Source organism: Ammodytes marinus (genome assembly GCF_949987685.1).
Source record: "Ammodytes marinus genome assembly, chromosome: 13".
Lineage (NCBI taxonomy): Eukaryota > Metazoa > Chordata > Actinopteri > Uranoscopiformes > Ammodytidae > Ammodytes > Ammodytes marinus.
Window position 1 is genome coordinate 7,129,534 of NC_137217.1, and position 15,974 is coordinate 7,145,507.

Sequence of the window (15,974 nt, forward strand, 5' to 3'; positions counted from 1 at the left end):
TGTTTATTGTTTAAAGCCCGAACTGGCTGCGAAACCCCAGTGAGGAAAGCATTATCCTGCATCTCTGACTTAACAACAGATTTGTTATTAAAATCAAAATCAGTTCACATGTCAAGAGGAGTTCTATCTGCACAAACATCGCTTGTCTTGTTTTGTGCACAGGGACTGCACATTATAGTGTGCAAATATGTTATATTTATATTTGAAAATATATTATTATTCTGACGCAAAGTTTCATATCACTCTTACTTTATTTAGTATCATAATAGAAAATCTCCTGGTATTTATTCATCTCCTGTGGTAATTTTGTTTATTAACCAACGGTAGCATGATTCTACAAATATGACAACAAAGTCAGCTTTATTTTCACACAGCTTTTAATACATGACCTGTGTTTGAGGCCACTTTGAGTGGCCTTGTGTCTGAATTGTGCTATATACTTGCCTTGCCTTGTACAACAGCGTACCATAGACACGATACAAAGTGACTCAGTGCAGCTAAAGAGGTTAAAATAGTCAACATAGCGACGACAAATATGATCAGGTGTAGACTAGTGAAAGGGCGCTTTGCAGAGTTAGTGGTGTCCTCGTGTAGCTTCTCTTGCTGCCCCTCACAGGTCATGTAAGGACACAGTGGCAGACAGACAGCCGGGGCGGGGAGGGTGTATGGCCCGCTGTGAACAAGCTTTAACGGCGCACTAATTCTCTTCACGGGGTGTTACTAAACCAACCCCATGCATTAATAGATACGTGGCGAAATATTGTATATGTTTTGCAATGTTTACGAGTTTGTTGAGAGCAGTGAGAGTCGCTGAGGAATGACGTCAGGACGTCTCACATTGAATGATGACGCCGTTTGATAATTAAAAAAAAAAAAAAAATCTGCCGTTAAAAAGATATCAAGAGAATTGGGTCAGCAAAATAACACGGCTCCCACGGCGAAAATATACATGTAGAGACCGTTCTTTTGATTGTATCACGTTTACAAAGGCGTAACCTGGACGGAAAATAACCTGCTCCAGCGAGGGAGAGAGACGTCCGGTGTTTCCAGAATCTGCAGACGGGGGCCGTAGCCGTTAAACCGGTCTGTCTGTCTGTCTGGTTTTTGGGAGACCCGCAAACCAACATAACGTTAACGCTGCTGTGGTTCCCCGATCAGCCTGGGTCTGAAGGGTTAGCCGGGGGGGCAAGGAGACTCCACCAGGAAATTACTCCTCTCCTCGCCTCGTCTCGTCTCGACCAGCCTGGCAGCAACACTGTGCACATTTCAGTAGTTCCAGTAAGTTTACCGCCAGACATGATCAATAATAATGACTGCCCCGGCTAACACGGGCTAGTTGGCCCGCCTCCCATGCATGCTACAGAGTACACACGCTGCACAGCTAAGTTGTATGTCATTTTTATGTCAATTTATTGCTTTAGCGGTACTTTAATGAGGAGGAATCGTCTTGCTCACACCTCCTAAGTTATTACTGAGGTGCTAATTGTTAATGCAGATGATCCCATGGTGGCAGTGTGCAGCGCAGCATATACTGTGCACAGACCACAGAATCAGTTAACGTTGCTGTTAACACCATGAACAGCTGGTCCCGGGCATGACATTTCTTATTGCAAAAACCTCTGCAAGTGAATGACCTTGTTGTAAAAAAGGCGGTAACTATCAAGGTAAAACACAACTATCCTAGTGATCGCCATGAACTAACAACTGAGAACTGTTGACAAATATTTGCAGTAACCAGGATGTGCCTCAAAAGTGTTTTGAGAAAATGTAATTGATTTAATATAATTTTGGGCCCTGCGACTATAAGGCAAATCTACTTACTGTGGGTTTAGACTGTGATACACTCCAATGTGTTGTGAATTGAGTGGACTAAGAAATGTATAAATGGACGATTGGTCTACAGTTTTAACTTGGCCTACATTTTGTGTCTTTATTTTGCAATCATATCGTTTTGGGATTTTATAAAACTCTATTGTCATAACAAATAGGACTGCAAATCATATTAGCTCATTACTTGTGAATGTTTTAGTGCATGCTTTATACTGTGGAAAAGGCCCATGATAATTTCCCATAGTTCATTATTTGAGGATGCCTGCTCAAATAGCTTGTTATGTCTGACAAAAAGTTAAAATGTACACAATTGTATTGAATTTAAACGTATAATAATGAATAGGATAAAAGCAGCCAAAGAATAGAAGATAGCACAAGCAGGTGATTTGCATTTTTGCTTTATTACCGAAAACAACAGATACTTATGTCATCAGCTGCATAATTGTGAAATAAAGTTAACTGAATTGGTCCCTAATGTAAATATGTCTTAGAATTATTTGTATGGATTTGTACTCATTATTACTGTTTTCGGTGATGAATGCAAATTGCACTTGTAGACCAGATTTAATGATGCTGAATGAAGTCCTATATAATCTTTTTTTGGACTCAATAAACAATTTACCTTTTAGATATTCTCTATGAATGGATAATGTGTATATTAAATTCAAGTGATAATTGCCTAAATTTGCACATGTACATGTATTTTTACTTTACTTTATTACTGTGTAGGGAGGTAGGAAGGCTAGTAACTTTCACTATTGCTTCCCTTGTCTTAGTAAGCCATAAATCCTAATGCTATTTAGCTTCTATTGATAGGAAGCAAAACAACCTACTAGTAACAGTTCTGTAGCTGCTTTTTAAACAACTTGTAACACTGAAGTAGCTGTGTAATGCCAATTAATTAAGAGTATTTTGAGAATATAACATCCAACAGATTTAACAGTTTACATATTTATATATATCTTATTTTATTTTATTTATTCCCTTCACCAGAAACCACCATAGGTCAAGGACTCTAGCATGTGAACGCAACCTCCTAAGACATGTGAGCCTCCACGCTTCTGTGCCAGATCTTCTTTATCCTGAGTGGAAATAAACAGAGTTTGGGTTTGACGATGTCGAGCCGCCGGAAATCGACCACGCCTTGCATGGTGCTGCCCTCTGATGTGGTGGAGACGGAAGAGGCGGAGGAGAGGACAAAAGAGAAAGAGGAGGAGGAGGAGGATGAGGGGAAGGTAATGGAGGGAGCTGAGGAGGGGCCCACTGCAGAGGAGCTGGGTCAGGCCGTAGTGGTTGTCCCCACCCCTCCAGATACAGGTAACACTCTGTTTGGCCCATTCTCCCACGTGTAGAGGACAATGGTGCCTTGAGGGATAGTTCAGTAATATTGAAATGGGGTCGTGTGAGTTATGCATAGTTAGTCTATTGAGATGGAAATCAGTGCACTAACTATGGAGTTTGTGGGGAGACGTCGCTGTAGCAGCAGTCAGGCTTGTACTGTTGCAGAGGGGACCAGCAGTAAATACATTTTTTCGTAGTTGGTGTAGTTATATATGACTGAACTACGCTAGAAAAAAAGTGCAAAAATGAAACGGTTGTCGTGTGGCAAAAAAATTATAAAAACATTTGGTAAGCATTTATTTAGCAATGTGGTGTAAAAATATATTTTTTCTGCTGGCCCCCTCTGCAACAGTACAAGGCTGATTGCTACTAAGTATGCATAAGAACATCATACATCCCTACTTCAAAAACACTTAAAAGCCCCTTTAACCTGAAATGTGCACAAACTGTATTATTGTTACCACAGATGAGCCTGTTTCTACTGTTGAAGAGATGGAAGTCCTCGGCCCCTCGCTGAAGCGCAGTGCTACCAACCCTGTGGAGGATCCCAGTGGTGACCAGCCTGCCCTGGAACAACCATGTGACACGCCCGAGGAGGAAGGAGCAGACCCGGCCTCTGTCGCTGCTATCTCTCTCAGCAAGACCCCCATCATGAGGATGAAGACCAAATCTGAACCCAAGAGGATCGCTGTGTCCCTGAAATCAGCTGACGACGGACCCGGTGGTGGTGAGGGGGAGGTGGGAGGGGAGCAGGAGCCCATTGAAGCTCCTCTGGGGCCCTTGACGCCCGTGGAGATGCTGCTGCACGACGCCATGAAGCTCGGGGGCAGCGGCCTGCTGGTCAGCCCGCACTCAGAGCAGCAGAGGAAATTATCCACTTTGAATCCAACGATTCTGCCTGCCGGCCTGGCACAGGTATAAAATACTTCAAAACATGAGGCTGATAGGGCTGTGCTAAAAATACGATACGGCAATTTATGTTGGTTATTATTTTCAGGATATCTGTATATCGTATTTTCAGCGCCAAAAATTAAGTTTGCAAAATGCTGTGAACTACAACCTTCACTTCTGTAGATGTTACACTATGGCTTTTTTGACAAAATTAGTCGTTGATTATCAATATAACGCAATGTAATGTACAGTATTGAGATCACCCATAGCAAGTTGTATTTCAGCTTTTTTGTTTTCGTCTTTTTTGGCAGTGAACTACTGTATATGGAATATCGCAATATGCATTAGTTCGCATTGTATCGTGATATATCATATCGTGATTGTGATTTGTATCGTATCGTGAAATCCTGATGCATACCCAGCCCTAACAGCTGATATCCACTGTCTTACTCAAGCTGTTTCTCACCTCTGTCACTATGGAGCCTTGTCAGTCCAGGCATTTCTTATCTCCTCCCTCTCTTCTCTTTACTCCAGGTGCTTTCTGCTTTCCAGGCCCAGCAGAGCGCAGCAGCAGCTCAGCCTCAGCTGCTGATCCCTCTCAGCAGCATCCCCTCCTACAGTGCAGCTATGGACACCAACCCCCTGCTGGGCTGCACATACAAGAAGTTCCCTTACCCCTCCATGGCCGAGATCAGCAGCCTGGCCACACAGACACAGTTCACAGAGGAGCAGATCAAGGTAGATGAGAGTTGGCTGTTGATTTGGGTAAAGTACCTGTGCTGAGAAACTATGTTTAAGTCTCAGCTTTCATACTTGTGTTTCTCTTATACTTTTACTTTTTCTTTATATTGCACTGTTGAAGATGCCCAAGACTTAAGAATGTCATTGCCAGCAACTGCTCTGTAATTGTTGCGCATATGACAATAAGCAATCTTGAATCTATGTTGGTTTTAAATCCTGTTAGGAGACACGATATGTCAAAACTACCTAATGTGTTTGATGCCCCCCCAGGTGTGGTTCTCCGCCCAGCGGCTGAAGCATGGTGTAAGCTGGACCCCAGAGGAAGTGGAGGAGGCCAGGAGGAAACAGTTTAATGGCACGGTGCACACGGTGCCTCAGACCATCACCGTCATACCTGCCCACCAACTCTCAGCCGCTGCCAACGGCCTGCAGTCCATTCTCCAGACCTGCCAGATAGTGGGCCAGCCCGGCCTGGTGTTCACACAGGTAGGTAAGGACAGAAAACAAGCCATATCTAAGCAGACTCATTCAACTTAAACCTGCCTCAGCTTGAACCCTGTCACCCTAAGACTGGTCATATGACAATAATAGGCAGCAGTGCAGAAAGAGGTCACGATAAATCACATATGGTTGATAAGGACTTTGAATCAGGATGTCAAAGAATGCTATATACTCAAGAAACATTTCTATTTTGCGTTGGTGTATTTGTGATGGTGCTGACCATGTCATTGTAACGGATAAAGTATAGTAAATAACTTGTTACACACACACAGTAAAACTGTTCCCATGTCACCACACATTACGTTAAATAATATGTCAAAGAATCATATTTTACAAATTACAGGAGAGATGGAACATAATCTTGCCAAATCCAGTTTACATGTAGTGTATCATGAATACATTACATTATGGCAGTTACACACCTGAGAACCAGATTCATGGCCATATCTTATCCATGCAGTAAAGTGTTACTGCGTAACTCCTGCACTCGCTCTAAACAGCTAATACATGTACTGTACATCTTATGTCTCATCCTCACGTCTTGCGTGCTATTATTTTCTGACTCTGTAGGTCGGCCCAGGGGGGAACCTTCCAGTGAGCAGTCCCATCACTCTGACAGTGGCAGGTCTGCCCAGCCAGTCCCAGAGCTCCAGCCGCGTTTCCTGCCATCCCACCCCAGCAAACAGTGAGCTGAAACGGGCTACCACTGTCCAGCCTCCCTCTCTCTCTCCACAGGTAGGGACAGCACTTGTTGCTGCCTTTCAGACACATTATTTTTTAAGCTCTTGTTCTCTCAATTGCAGGTTTTTATTCTTCTTATTGATTTATTTTCACCTCAGTCAGTGCAGAGAATTACCACAAGGTGTCATCAGTTGTATTTTCTGCACATGGGATGTTGAAAGTAGCAAGCGCTATAAAACATTTAAACAAATCTAAAGTGGACCATGCCATCTTAACCATGCCGACCTCCAACCATGAACTCATTCTCTAAAATATTTTTTATTAAAAAAATAAATAAATTAAAGATTATTTATAGTGCAGAGAGACAGAGATGAAATGGGTCAGAGAGAGGAATGACATGCAGAGAACTGACCACGGGTCGGATTCATACCGGGTCTGCTGCAAGGATTGGGCCTCATGGGACGCTCTAACCACTACACCACGAGCCCCACCCACTAAAAGATCTGTTGTTTAAATGTACATGATTCTCTAAAAAGATATGCAGAAAATCTTGAACAATACAGGAAAATACATATTTCAAATCAGAATGCCTGAGAGCATTACTGCATTATATCCCATTATATCTGTGTGATCGGGTACCTGAATGTTATGTTTTCCTTTACATAAATAAAGATATTTCCGCCAAAAACCGATGTGCAGGAAGGAACAAAATTCACCATAAGAAAGGAAATGGAGTGTTTGACGCTCAACATTTTCTGGGTGGTGACCTATTGACCTCCACAATGTTGTATGAAACCTACTGTACACCCATGAACACACCCAAAGTTAGTTGGTCTTTCTACCAGCAGGTACGTGTATTTGATGCCTCTGTGTGCAAAATGCCACCATAGATATCTGTAATATTAATATACTGTACAACTCTCGGCTTCCTCTCCATTAGGAGAACTCAGCCCTCAGCGCCGACACATTTGGTTTACGGCCCAAGAAGTCCAAAGAGCAGCTGGCGGAGCTGAAAGCCAGCTACCTACAAAACCACTTTGTCACCGACGGGGAAATCGCCCGGCTGATGACGCTCACCAACCTGACCAAGGGCGAGATCAAGAAGTGGTTCAGCGACACCCGGTACAACCAGCGCAACTCCAAGACCAGCCACGTCATTGTGTTCCACGACGGCGGAGGAGGCCGAGGGAGCGGGGGCTGTGGCAGCGCTGGCACCACCATCGTTATCGACTCCAGTGACGAGACACCCACCTCTCCCCTTCCGCCGCGCACTCCTCCCGTCAAGGAGAAGGAGACGCGGCCCAAAACGTGGAACCCTTTCCCAGACTTCACCCTGCAGAAGTTCAAGGAGAAGACCCCTGAGCAGCTGGTGGTGCTGGAGGAAAGCTTCGAGAAGAGCGTCACCCCGTTGGACGAAGAGCTGAGCCGCCTGAGGACAGAGACCAAGCTGACGCGGAGGGAGATCGACGCCTGGTTCACCGAGAGACGGAAAATACCACCCGTCCTCAGTACGTCCTCTCCCGACTCTTCTGAGGGGGGAAAGACGGACACGGACGGCCCGAGAGCGGGTGAAGGAGGGACGGGAGGCAGCTCTTCTTCTCCCTCTGCCTCCTCGTCTCGTAGAGGCAGTCAGACTCCTCCCGGTGCTCGTGCTAAGCAGCTCCCCGGCAGCAGCAGCAGCAGCGGTGGCAACAGAGACACGAAGGACAAGAGTAAAAAGACTCCGGAGCAGCTCCACATTCTGAAGAGTGCCTTTGTGCGGTCCCAGTGGCCCACCACGGAGGAGTACGACCAGCTGGCCCAAGAGAGCGGCCTCTCTCGCTCCTACATCGTCAGCTGGTTCGGGGACTCTCGGTACTCGTGCAAGAACAGTAACCTGAAGTGGTTCCTCCAGTACCAGAGCGGTAACGCAGAGGGCCCAAGCGGAGGAGGAGGAGGAGGCAATAAAGCGGGAAGCAGCGGCGCCGGTCGGAAGAGACGGGGCCGCAACCGTGGCTGGGGGCGCTCACGTACCAGGAAGCAGCCCAGGAGGTCCGCCTCCTTCAGCGCAGACGTGGATCGATCCCCGCCAGCAAAGAAAAGCAAGAGCGGGAGGGAAGTCCTGAAGGAGTACTACATGAAGTACCGTTTCCTCAACGAGCAAGACCTGGATGAGCTCGTCACCAAGACCAACATGAGCTATGAGCAGGTATGGATGTGTTTTTTTTTTTTTTTTTTGGGATGTGAGGAAAATCTCAAGACAATCTTAGGTTATGTAATTTAAGATGCACTGTGGGTTTCAATTCTATATATGGCTACTACAACTCTCTGTTTAGTGTCGTTTGATGTAGAGTAAGTAATGTTTAAAATTGAAAAAATACAACTAATCTTACTGATATAGGTACATCCAAAAATGAATATCAATAAAAAGTTCATTTTTTTCTGTAATTTAATTAAACTAAAACTTTCATATATTGTAGATTCATTACTCATGAAGTTAAAGGAAACTAGAATAAACGTACTTCTCAGAAGGTTGACATTTCTTTATTATATATTGTTGTTTTTGTATTGGTTTTATTTAATATTCTAATATTTAGAGATACTGGATTTATTATTCAATGAGCTGTAAGCCGTAATCATCCAAATTAAAACAAAGAAAGGCCTGACATATTTAAATTTGTTTAATGATTCTATAATATATGAAAGTTTTACTTTTGACTGGACTTTTTTCCATGATAGTCCGATTTTTTTTAGATGCACACAAAAACAATTGAACATTTTCCTTTCAGCAGGTGTTTTTCCCCCTTTCTGTCGTCTTCCTCATCTAATATTTTCATCTCTTCTAGCCCTCGTGCTCGCCTATCTGATGACATGCAGAGAGCGTCTCCTAATTTGTGATTCAGATGTTGTTATTCCAACTGCTCACACGGCATAGTCAAATCAAGTCAAATATTTTAAATATAGCCCAAAAACACACACACATCAAAGGGCTTATTTACATTTGTTCCAATACAGGACAACATCCTATTCCTAACACGCATTTTCATGTAACTTCAGCCATCATCGCTTGATTTAAGTTTTCATTATTATTTTCATTATGAGGGGCATTAAGCTGAAAACTGTGGACTGATTACTGCACCTTAAGCTTGGTTGAATATTAAAGTATTGTGAATGTGTTGAATACATTGCATAGCTTACAGATGGTTAGGTACACCACATTCCCACCAGCAAAACACCCATCATGAAATGTATGACCAACCAAAGTATAGTATTTATTCATTTTTAATAGATTTATTTAACCACATTTCCGATACATTAAAACTCCATGCATTAAGGTCTAAAGTTTAAATCAATGTGGTTAGGTGGAGCATAATTATTGTTATTATTTTTTTGATTTATACATTCTTTTCCCTAATACAGCTAGATTTTAGAGGACATGACAATGGGTGTTGTCAGTGGTCGCTCCTGCCAGCAGTTAAGTTGTTTTTCCTCTCTCTGTCTAAAGGTGAGGGAGTGGTTCGCTGAGGTCCAGAGACGCTTGGAGACGGGTGCAGATCCCTTCCAGGAGGCTGGGGTCGGGGGGACAGAGGGAGGTGGAGAGGGGGAGGGAGGGGAGACCCTGGGGGAGGCGGTGGCTGCATCGTCCTCTGTGGAGACCGGGGAGCAGGCTGACACCGGCATGGGAGAGGAGGAAGAGGAGGAGGAAGGAGATGAAGGGGACGACGGTGACGATACGGACGACAGCGAGGTCTGGGAGCCCTCACGCAGCGTCAGGAAGTCCCTGTCCGTTTCTGAAGACTAGTGGTTATGAAACGCTCCCCTGTCAAGCACTACAGAATGTTACAAGACGTATACTGACGTCACCCATGCTGGAATACTACACCAAGTCTCTTTGCCACAGATTTGCATGAACTCTGTTTTTGTTTTTTTTTGTTTTTTTCCTATTTCCCAATCACGTCTAAACGAGACTTACAGATGGACTATTACCTTCAGCTCACTCGCTCAATACTTGTCTTGTGAACTGTATGTAATGTGTAAGGGTTTATACGAGAATCAGGGTGAAGAAGGAAAAATCCTAAGTGGCACTCCAAACTTTGATCATGATTAAAAAAAGAGTTAGACAGTATTTTGTCAAAAGGAATATCACAAAGTGCAATCTTCAATCTGAGCTGATAATGAAAACTGGTGCAAAATGGTGTATACAGACACACCCATAACGTCTTTCTTTAGAAGCACTTAAAGAATAACGATTACAGATTCTAGCTGCTTCAATGCCCCCAATGTTAAGTTTGCACTCCTTGCTTGCTGCAGTAAAGGAAGATTAATTCACACATGCATGGTGCATTTCCTCCAGAAGGTGTGTTCATTTTGCTGTTAAGAACACATGTATAATTTCAAAGTCCAATCTCAAACCCCCCCAGCACACGCCAAAACAACCAAACAAACAAACAGAAAAAGTACCCATGTTTACAAAAGTGAGCTGAGCTGACACAGATTGATAATGATGCTGAAATTCAGGCATTTCATTTTTGGATGAATAAACGCCTGATACGCTAAGAGACAAGCAGTACTTTGATGCTGAATGAATGCAGATGCCTTGATGCTTTTAACCAACATAGGATGTCTACCCGAGTATTCCCTTCGTAGTTGCTTGTTGTTTCATGAGTAGGCCTATTATAGATTTCTAACTGAACACATACAGATCTGACAGTATGTGTTTAATATGCACTAATATTAATGTTTTTAAACTCATTTTTTTAACCTTTTGATAGAACACATCCTGTGCTGTTATGACCTCTCTTTTTTCTGTCATGTAGATTCAAACCCTGTGAGGCTGTTTTCCCAAAGTTGAATGTTTTGTCTCCTGAGAGCTGTGCCACAGACAGGCTGAATGGATGCACTGAATTCTAGGATGCGTGAGCAGCATTGCAGAGTTTCCCCTAATCCATGTCACCAGCTGCAGCTCCAGTGTAATAGTAACTCAGTCCACAAGTTCTCACCTAAACAATTCTGTAATCGCCACCAAATCACCGGCACCTTTCCTTAAGGTGTAGGCTCATGTCAAACAACAAGGCATGCAAAACCTTTTTTTGGTCACGACCTGTTTTTTTAAGAAACACTGTTTAACAGTATTTCAAATAATAGTTTTGACTCCAGTCTGCACTGAAGAGAAAAACGTAAAGCACCTATACAAAACGTTTTAAAAATTGCACTTTGTCCACTCATATACATAGTGGACTCAATCCTTATTAGGCACCTTAATCTCTTATTACACCATGAAATGGCTCTGAGAGACCAAATCTGTTCTGAATGACTACAAACTGAACCAGTATTTTGCCTTTGAATTTTTTTCTATTCTTTTAAAAAGTGTGTTTGCCCGAGGATAAATCAATGTATCCACTTTTCTAATGATAAGTGTTGTTTAATAGTTGGATGTTTGTAAGGCTAAAAAAAATAGTCGAACAATCCTCCATGCTTTCTTTTGCCAAATTGCACAAAATGAGCCCCATTTTGAACCTTTTCTCCTTTTGAAAATGCACACGTGTTATATTTGTTTGTAATTGTTGATCTAAATCATGTGAAATGTCTCCCGTTTCTCCTTCTCTTGCTGCTCCCTTTACCCGTCCTAAAGTCTACGATGATTGCCTACAGTCTTGATGTGCACTTCCCTAAACATGTTTCTGTAAGTGTTTAGCAGTGTCCGGTTGGTTGTCTGTCTCATTAGAATGTCTAGGACGCAGGGAGACAGACAGGCAGGGCTATAGGGACATCCTCAAAAGACTGAACTAACTTGTCCAGAAAACAGACACTCTTGAAGAATTCGCTTTCTCTCAAGGAATTGTTCTGATTGTCTCAAGAAACAGCACAGGCTTCCCTCTGTGTTACGAGGTCTACCAAATACTGCTCCTCTTGCTTTCTTATTGGTGACCTTGCGCTTTACTGCGTTAAACTGACGGACAGACTGAACACTGTCTCAACTACAGCTCTTCACTACTATGGAAGAGACTTTGATGAAGCTTTGCTGAAAAACCTATGTGCCTACACGGCTTGATTTAACTGAATTTGACCAACTCTCGAGAGATCTTGTCAATGCTTTTTTCGGGAAAGCTTGTTCAAACCAATTGATGCATGACCGAGCTCTGCTTTGTTCTGATGCTAAAAGATGCCTTGATACTCTGAAGTTGACATTGGTAACTTCTGTAAGTCTCTTAAAAAGGTACCTTGGTGTTACAGATGCAGTTTGAAATCAATGTTATTTGCTAGACTTGAGATAGCTAAACTAGCTGAAACCTGGACACATTTTGTCGTGATGTGACAAGTGCCCGGACATGAAAAATAACAAATTCAAGAAGTTAAAGTAAACCCTTTGTCTAATACTGCATGCAATAACCAAGATGAACAACTTCACATGTTGTACATAAAATATGTTGGGCTGGTATACTTGGCACAGTAGAAGCCTAATCTGGGGGTTTAATTATTTGTGTAGTTTTTATAATATACCAGTTACTGCAACCTTCAAACCTTGGACCTGATTTATTTTCAAAATCCTAATTCATGGAAACAGAAAAGTCTGGTCACTGTTAGCTTGGACAGGCTAACCTTGATTAACTATCTTTGCTGTTGCTCAGAGCTATGGTATCGCTACAATTGCCGTCATTATGCGGCAGCCATTTTGTGCACTTTTTGTAACCATTTGAATCCTGGTACTCCATGTGCTAATGCTACATACTTGGCTGCCCGCAACAAACTTTTTTTAGTAAACAGGTCAGGCTTCATCCTACCCCAGGTATCAAGCCCACAGTATTTTACAGTGTGCTCTTTCTTCACTATATCAGTCCGTTGGGAATGGTTTTATATATTTTTTTTTATCTATGAAAACTGTGTAATTGAAACTCTTTCCAGACATCAGTGGGTTGTTTGATAGCAAGCTAGACTCATACAATGTGTACAATGGAGTAGTGCTTATGAAATAGAATCAGTTTTAGAGTACAGCCAGTGTTTCCCAAGTGGCTTTTTTGGTAGTTTGGTTGCTAAAAATATAGAATCAAAACTCAGTAATAAAGGCATACACTAAGGCTTTGCAAAGACTAATGGCACCACAAAAGTTTTGTTTGCGTCGAATTGTGATGATCTGAAACTCAGCTCCAAGATACATTAAAGTAACAATATGTAACTTTTAGGTTTGGTGCACTTTGGCGCCAACTAAAGGTCTCAAACACACATCGAGCTGTTATTCCCAGGTTATGCCTCCCCTTACAGCGTGCATTTGTTGAAAACCGGCTGCAAAGCTAGTAAAGACAGTATTGAGAAGTAAAACAACCATGTCGACTTAGAAGGTACACTAATATTATTGTGTTTGGCGCAAATATGACTAGCATCTAAAGCTCGCTTGCAAAATGTATGCATGTTGAGTAACCTATATATAGAGGCCCTATTTGTAACATAATTCAATTGTTTCCATGTTGATAGGCTTTGGCTAACATTACATTGGAGAAGGTAAGCATCCCACTTTCACAAACCTCGCCAAAGTGTAAAGCCTATCCAATATTCACTCAAGTCCAGCTTCTTGCTTCGTCTGTTTCCATCCTCTTCCATCTCTAAGCCACAGCCATTGAATGATTTTGTAACAACATAGTCTATCAGGCTTCTAGCTGACGGCTGTTGTGTGAACTAAAGCTGCTAGGGCCTTAAAGCACAACACACTTCACCCGAGGGAACCGTGGCCTGCTGCCAAAGTGACAGTGCTGAAAGCAGGCGACCGGGGCACTCTAATGGGACAGACAGACACCCTAAAGTTATTTATGTAGTAGACTGACTTTGAAACTGATTTTCTTTAAGTTAAAAAGTTACATATTGTTCCTTTAAATGTATCAGACAAAATAATAACTTATATAAGATTTTACACATGACGTTTACTCGTAACAAGTGGTACTAGTAACCTCTGATGTAAGAAAGTATGGAGGAAAAAAACAATTCTATTTATAAAATGAATAATGATAATTAAACAGTTTTCCCAGGTCGCTGAGGTGCCATGCCTGCTCCCTGAGTTTTGATTTTATAACCAAACAGTCATATTCCAGTAAACCTTGTGCAGTAGAGCTAAGAGCTAACGTGTTCTGAGTAGTTTACCCGCTGTCCAATTTTGTGTCCTATGTCTATATCTGTATCCTTCGCTAGGGTTGCACTATAGTCCTCACTCATTTTTCTGTATCAGACAGCTAGTTGGTTGAATGTTTCGTAAGCAATCAGAGATTCAGATGTTTTCAATATACCACAGCCAGCTGTATTCTGGCTAAAAAATAAATCCCCCTTGCCAGAATTGTAACATGTGCTATACATAAAACATTTTCAAACTCATTTACAGTGGAATCTTCACCTTCAAGTTTTTATCTTTTGAAAGTTTTTACCCCAACGTATTCTTTCTACAGAGCGTGCTTTACCCGCTGCACGACATCTCATAATTTCAGGCCTATTTTTACTGAATGAGGACAGTGATTTCTCACCTATTGTGTTAAGTAACATTGCAGTTGGTTCTGTGGACACAGATACTGTAGGGCAAATTTGGTGATCTAACTGTACACTGTGCCTGAATAAATGTAGAAGTATTCATGTAAAGACAACATATATGAAGTGTGCCATTTTAAAATGTCCCCCTGACTTGAACTGACCTTTATTTAGGTGTGTGGAGAAGTAAATGATTTACTTTGATTGATGATTTGACCTTTTGCAGGCAATGATGATGTTTGCAGCGCTCATGACCTAATCCTCCTCAGCCAAACAGTTCAGACTGGTGTTACTCTGTGTCTATGGGGCTGACATTCTACACCCTGTCTGTACGCCGGAAATGTGTTAAAACTGAGTGTCTGTCATGAACTCTGATTAAACACGCTATGTGTGCGAATTGGCTTCTGCAGGCTTGCTTTGAAAAGCCTCCAAATTCCTATTGCTGCTCCTGCGATCATGAGCTTGTAGCTATACCAGCTTTGAAGCAGACCATTTGTGCAATGTTAACTTAATATTCCCAGCTGTTCTTAAGGTTCTGGCTTGATTTCTAGCTTGATTTAGAAAATATTTATATTTTATACTTGTTTAAGGACAAAACCCAATAAATTGTGATCAACTTTGTGTGTGTTTTGCTTTGAATAAACAAGATATGAGGCAGCCTGGACTAAATACATTAACAAAAGTACACACAGCAGTAGTACTTGACCCATAACCACATTTGTATATGAAAAAAATAGCTTCGTATACACAGAACCTCCTTTTTCTAAGGTTGTTTGTTTGTTTTGAAACCTTCATGCTCCTGCTGTATTCACATAGAAATATGGACTAGATAAAGTATTGTAGTCATGACTATGTAAATATGACAGACATACTATTTTTTGAGTGCCCACCAAGTGACATAAAGTTGCCTGTTATAAGAGTATTTCCATTCAGGCAGAAGTCACTGAAGGGAGATAAGCTGCATGGTTGGGAGAGGGCATCATATTGAAATCACAGTGAAGAGACAAAGATTTACAAGGTGAGTGAAATACTACAAGGTAAATCGTCAATTTGTCCACTTTTTTAATAATATAAAAATCCTAATAAAGTCAGGGGGATATACAGTATTTGTAAGAAAAATGTAAAGCTTTTCTGTCTGATCTGAATCTATCCGTCTGTGTAGAACATTTAACTTGTTTGGTGGTCATCTGAAGTCGCAGCAAAGATGTTTTGGTGTCTGATGTTCATTTCTCTGATTGGTAATTACTTTACTGCACACACACACACACACACACTTTTAAATGCTTGATTCACTGACTTATATGCCATTGATGGCATAGATAAAGTACTGGAGCTTGAGTATTCAGCTTTATCACCAAGCAATAGTCTCATGATGTGACTAAAAGAAACTAATGATTCTATGAAAATCCTCTGTCTTTTCACAGGAAGCCATGATGGTATGGCTTGATGCATTTATTTACACTCATCAGTTAGATTTTTTCCAAATCGTGTAATAAATAAAAAGG

General features: G+C 41.9%; 1 protein-coding gene across 1 annotated transcript; it reads left to right on the forward strand.

Moving 5' to 3' along the window:
* The first annotated feature begins 870 nt into the window (after positions 1 to 870).
* zhx1 (zinc fingers and homeoboxes 1) lies at positions 871 to 15,061 on the forward strand. Its single transcript, XM_080039793.1, has 8 exons — positions 871 to 1,278; positions 2,824 to 3,147; positions 3,638 to 4,086; positions 4,597 to 4,800; positions 5,074 to 5,289; positions 5,875 to 6,039; positions 6,926 to 8,173; positions 9,470 to 15,061. Exons 2-8 carry the CDS (start codon positions 2,946 to 2,948, stop codon positions 9,764 to 9,766), a joined length of 2,781 nt encoding a protein of 926 aa, XP_079895919.1. The 5' UTR covers positions 871 to 1,278; positions 2,824 to 2,945; the 3' UTR covers positions 9,767 to 15,061.
* Positions 15,062 to 15,974: the final 913 nt, after the last annotated feature.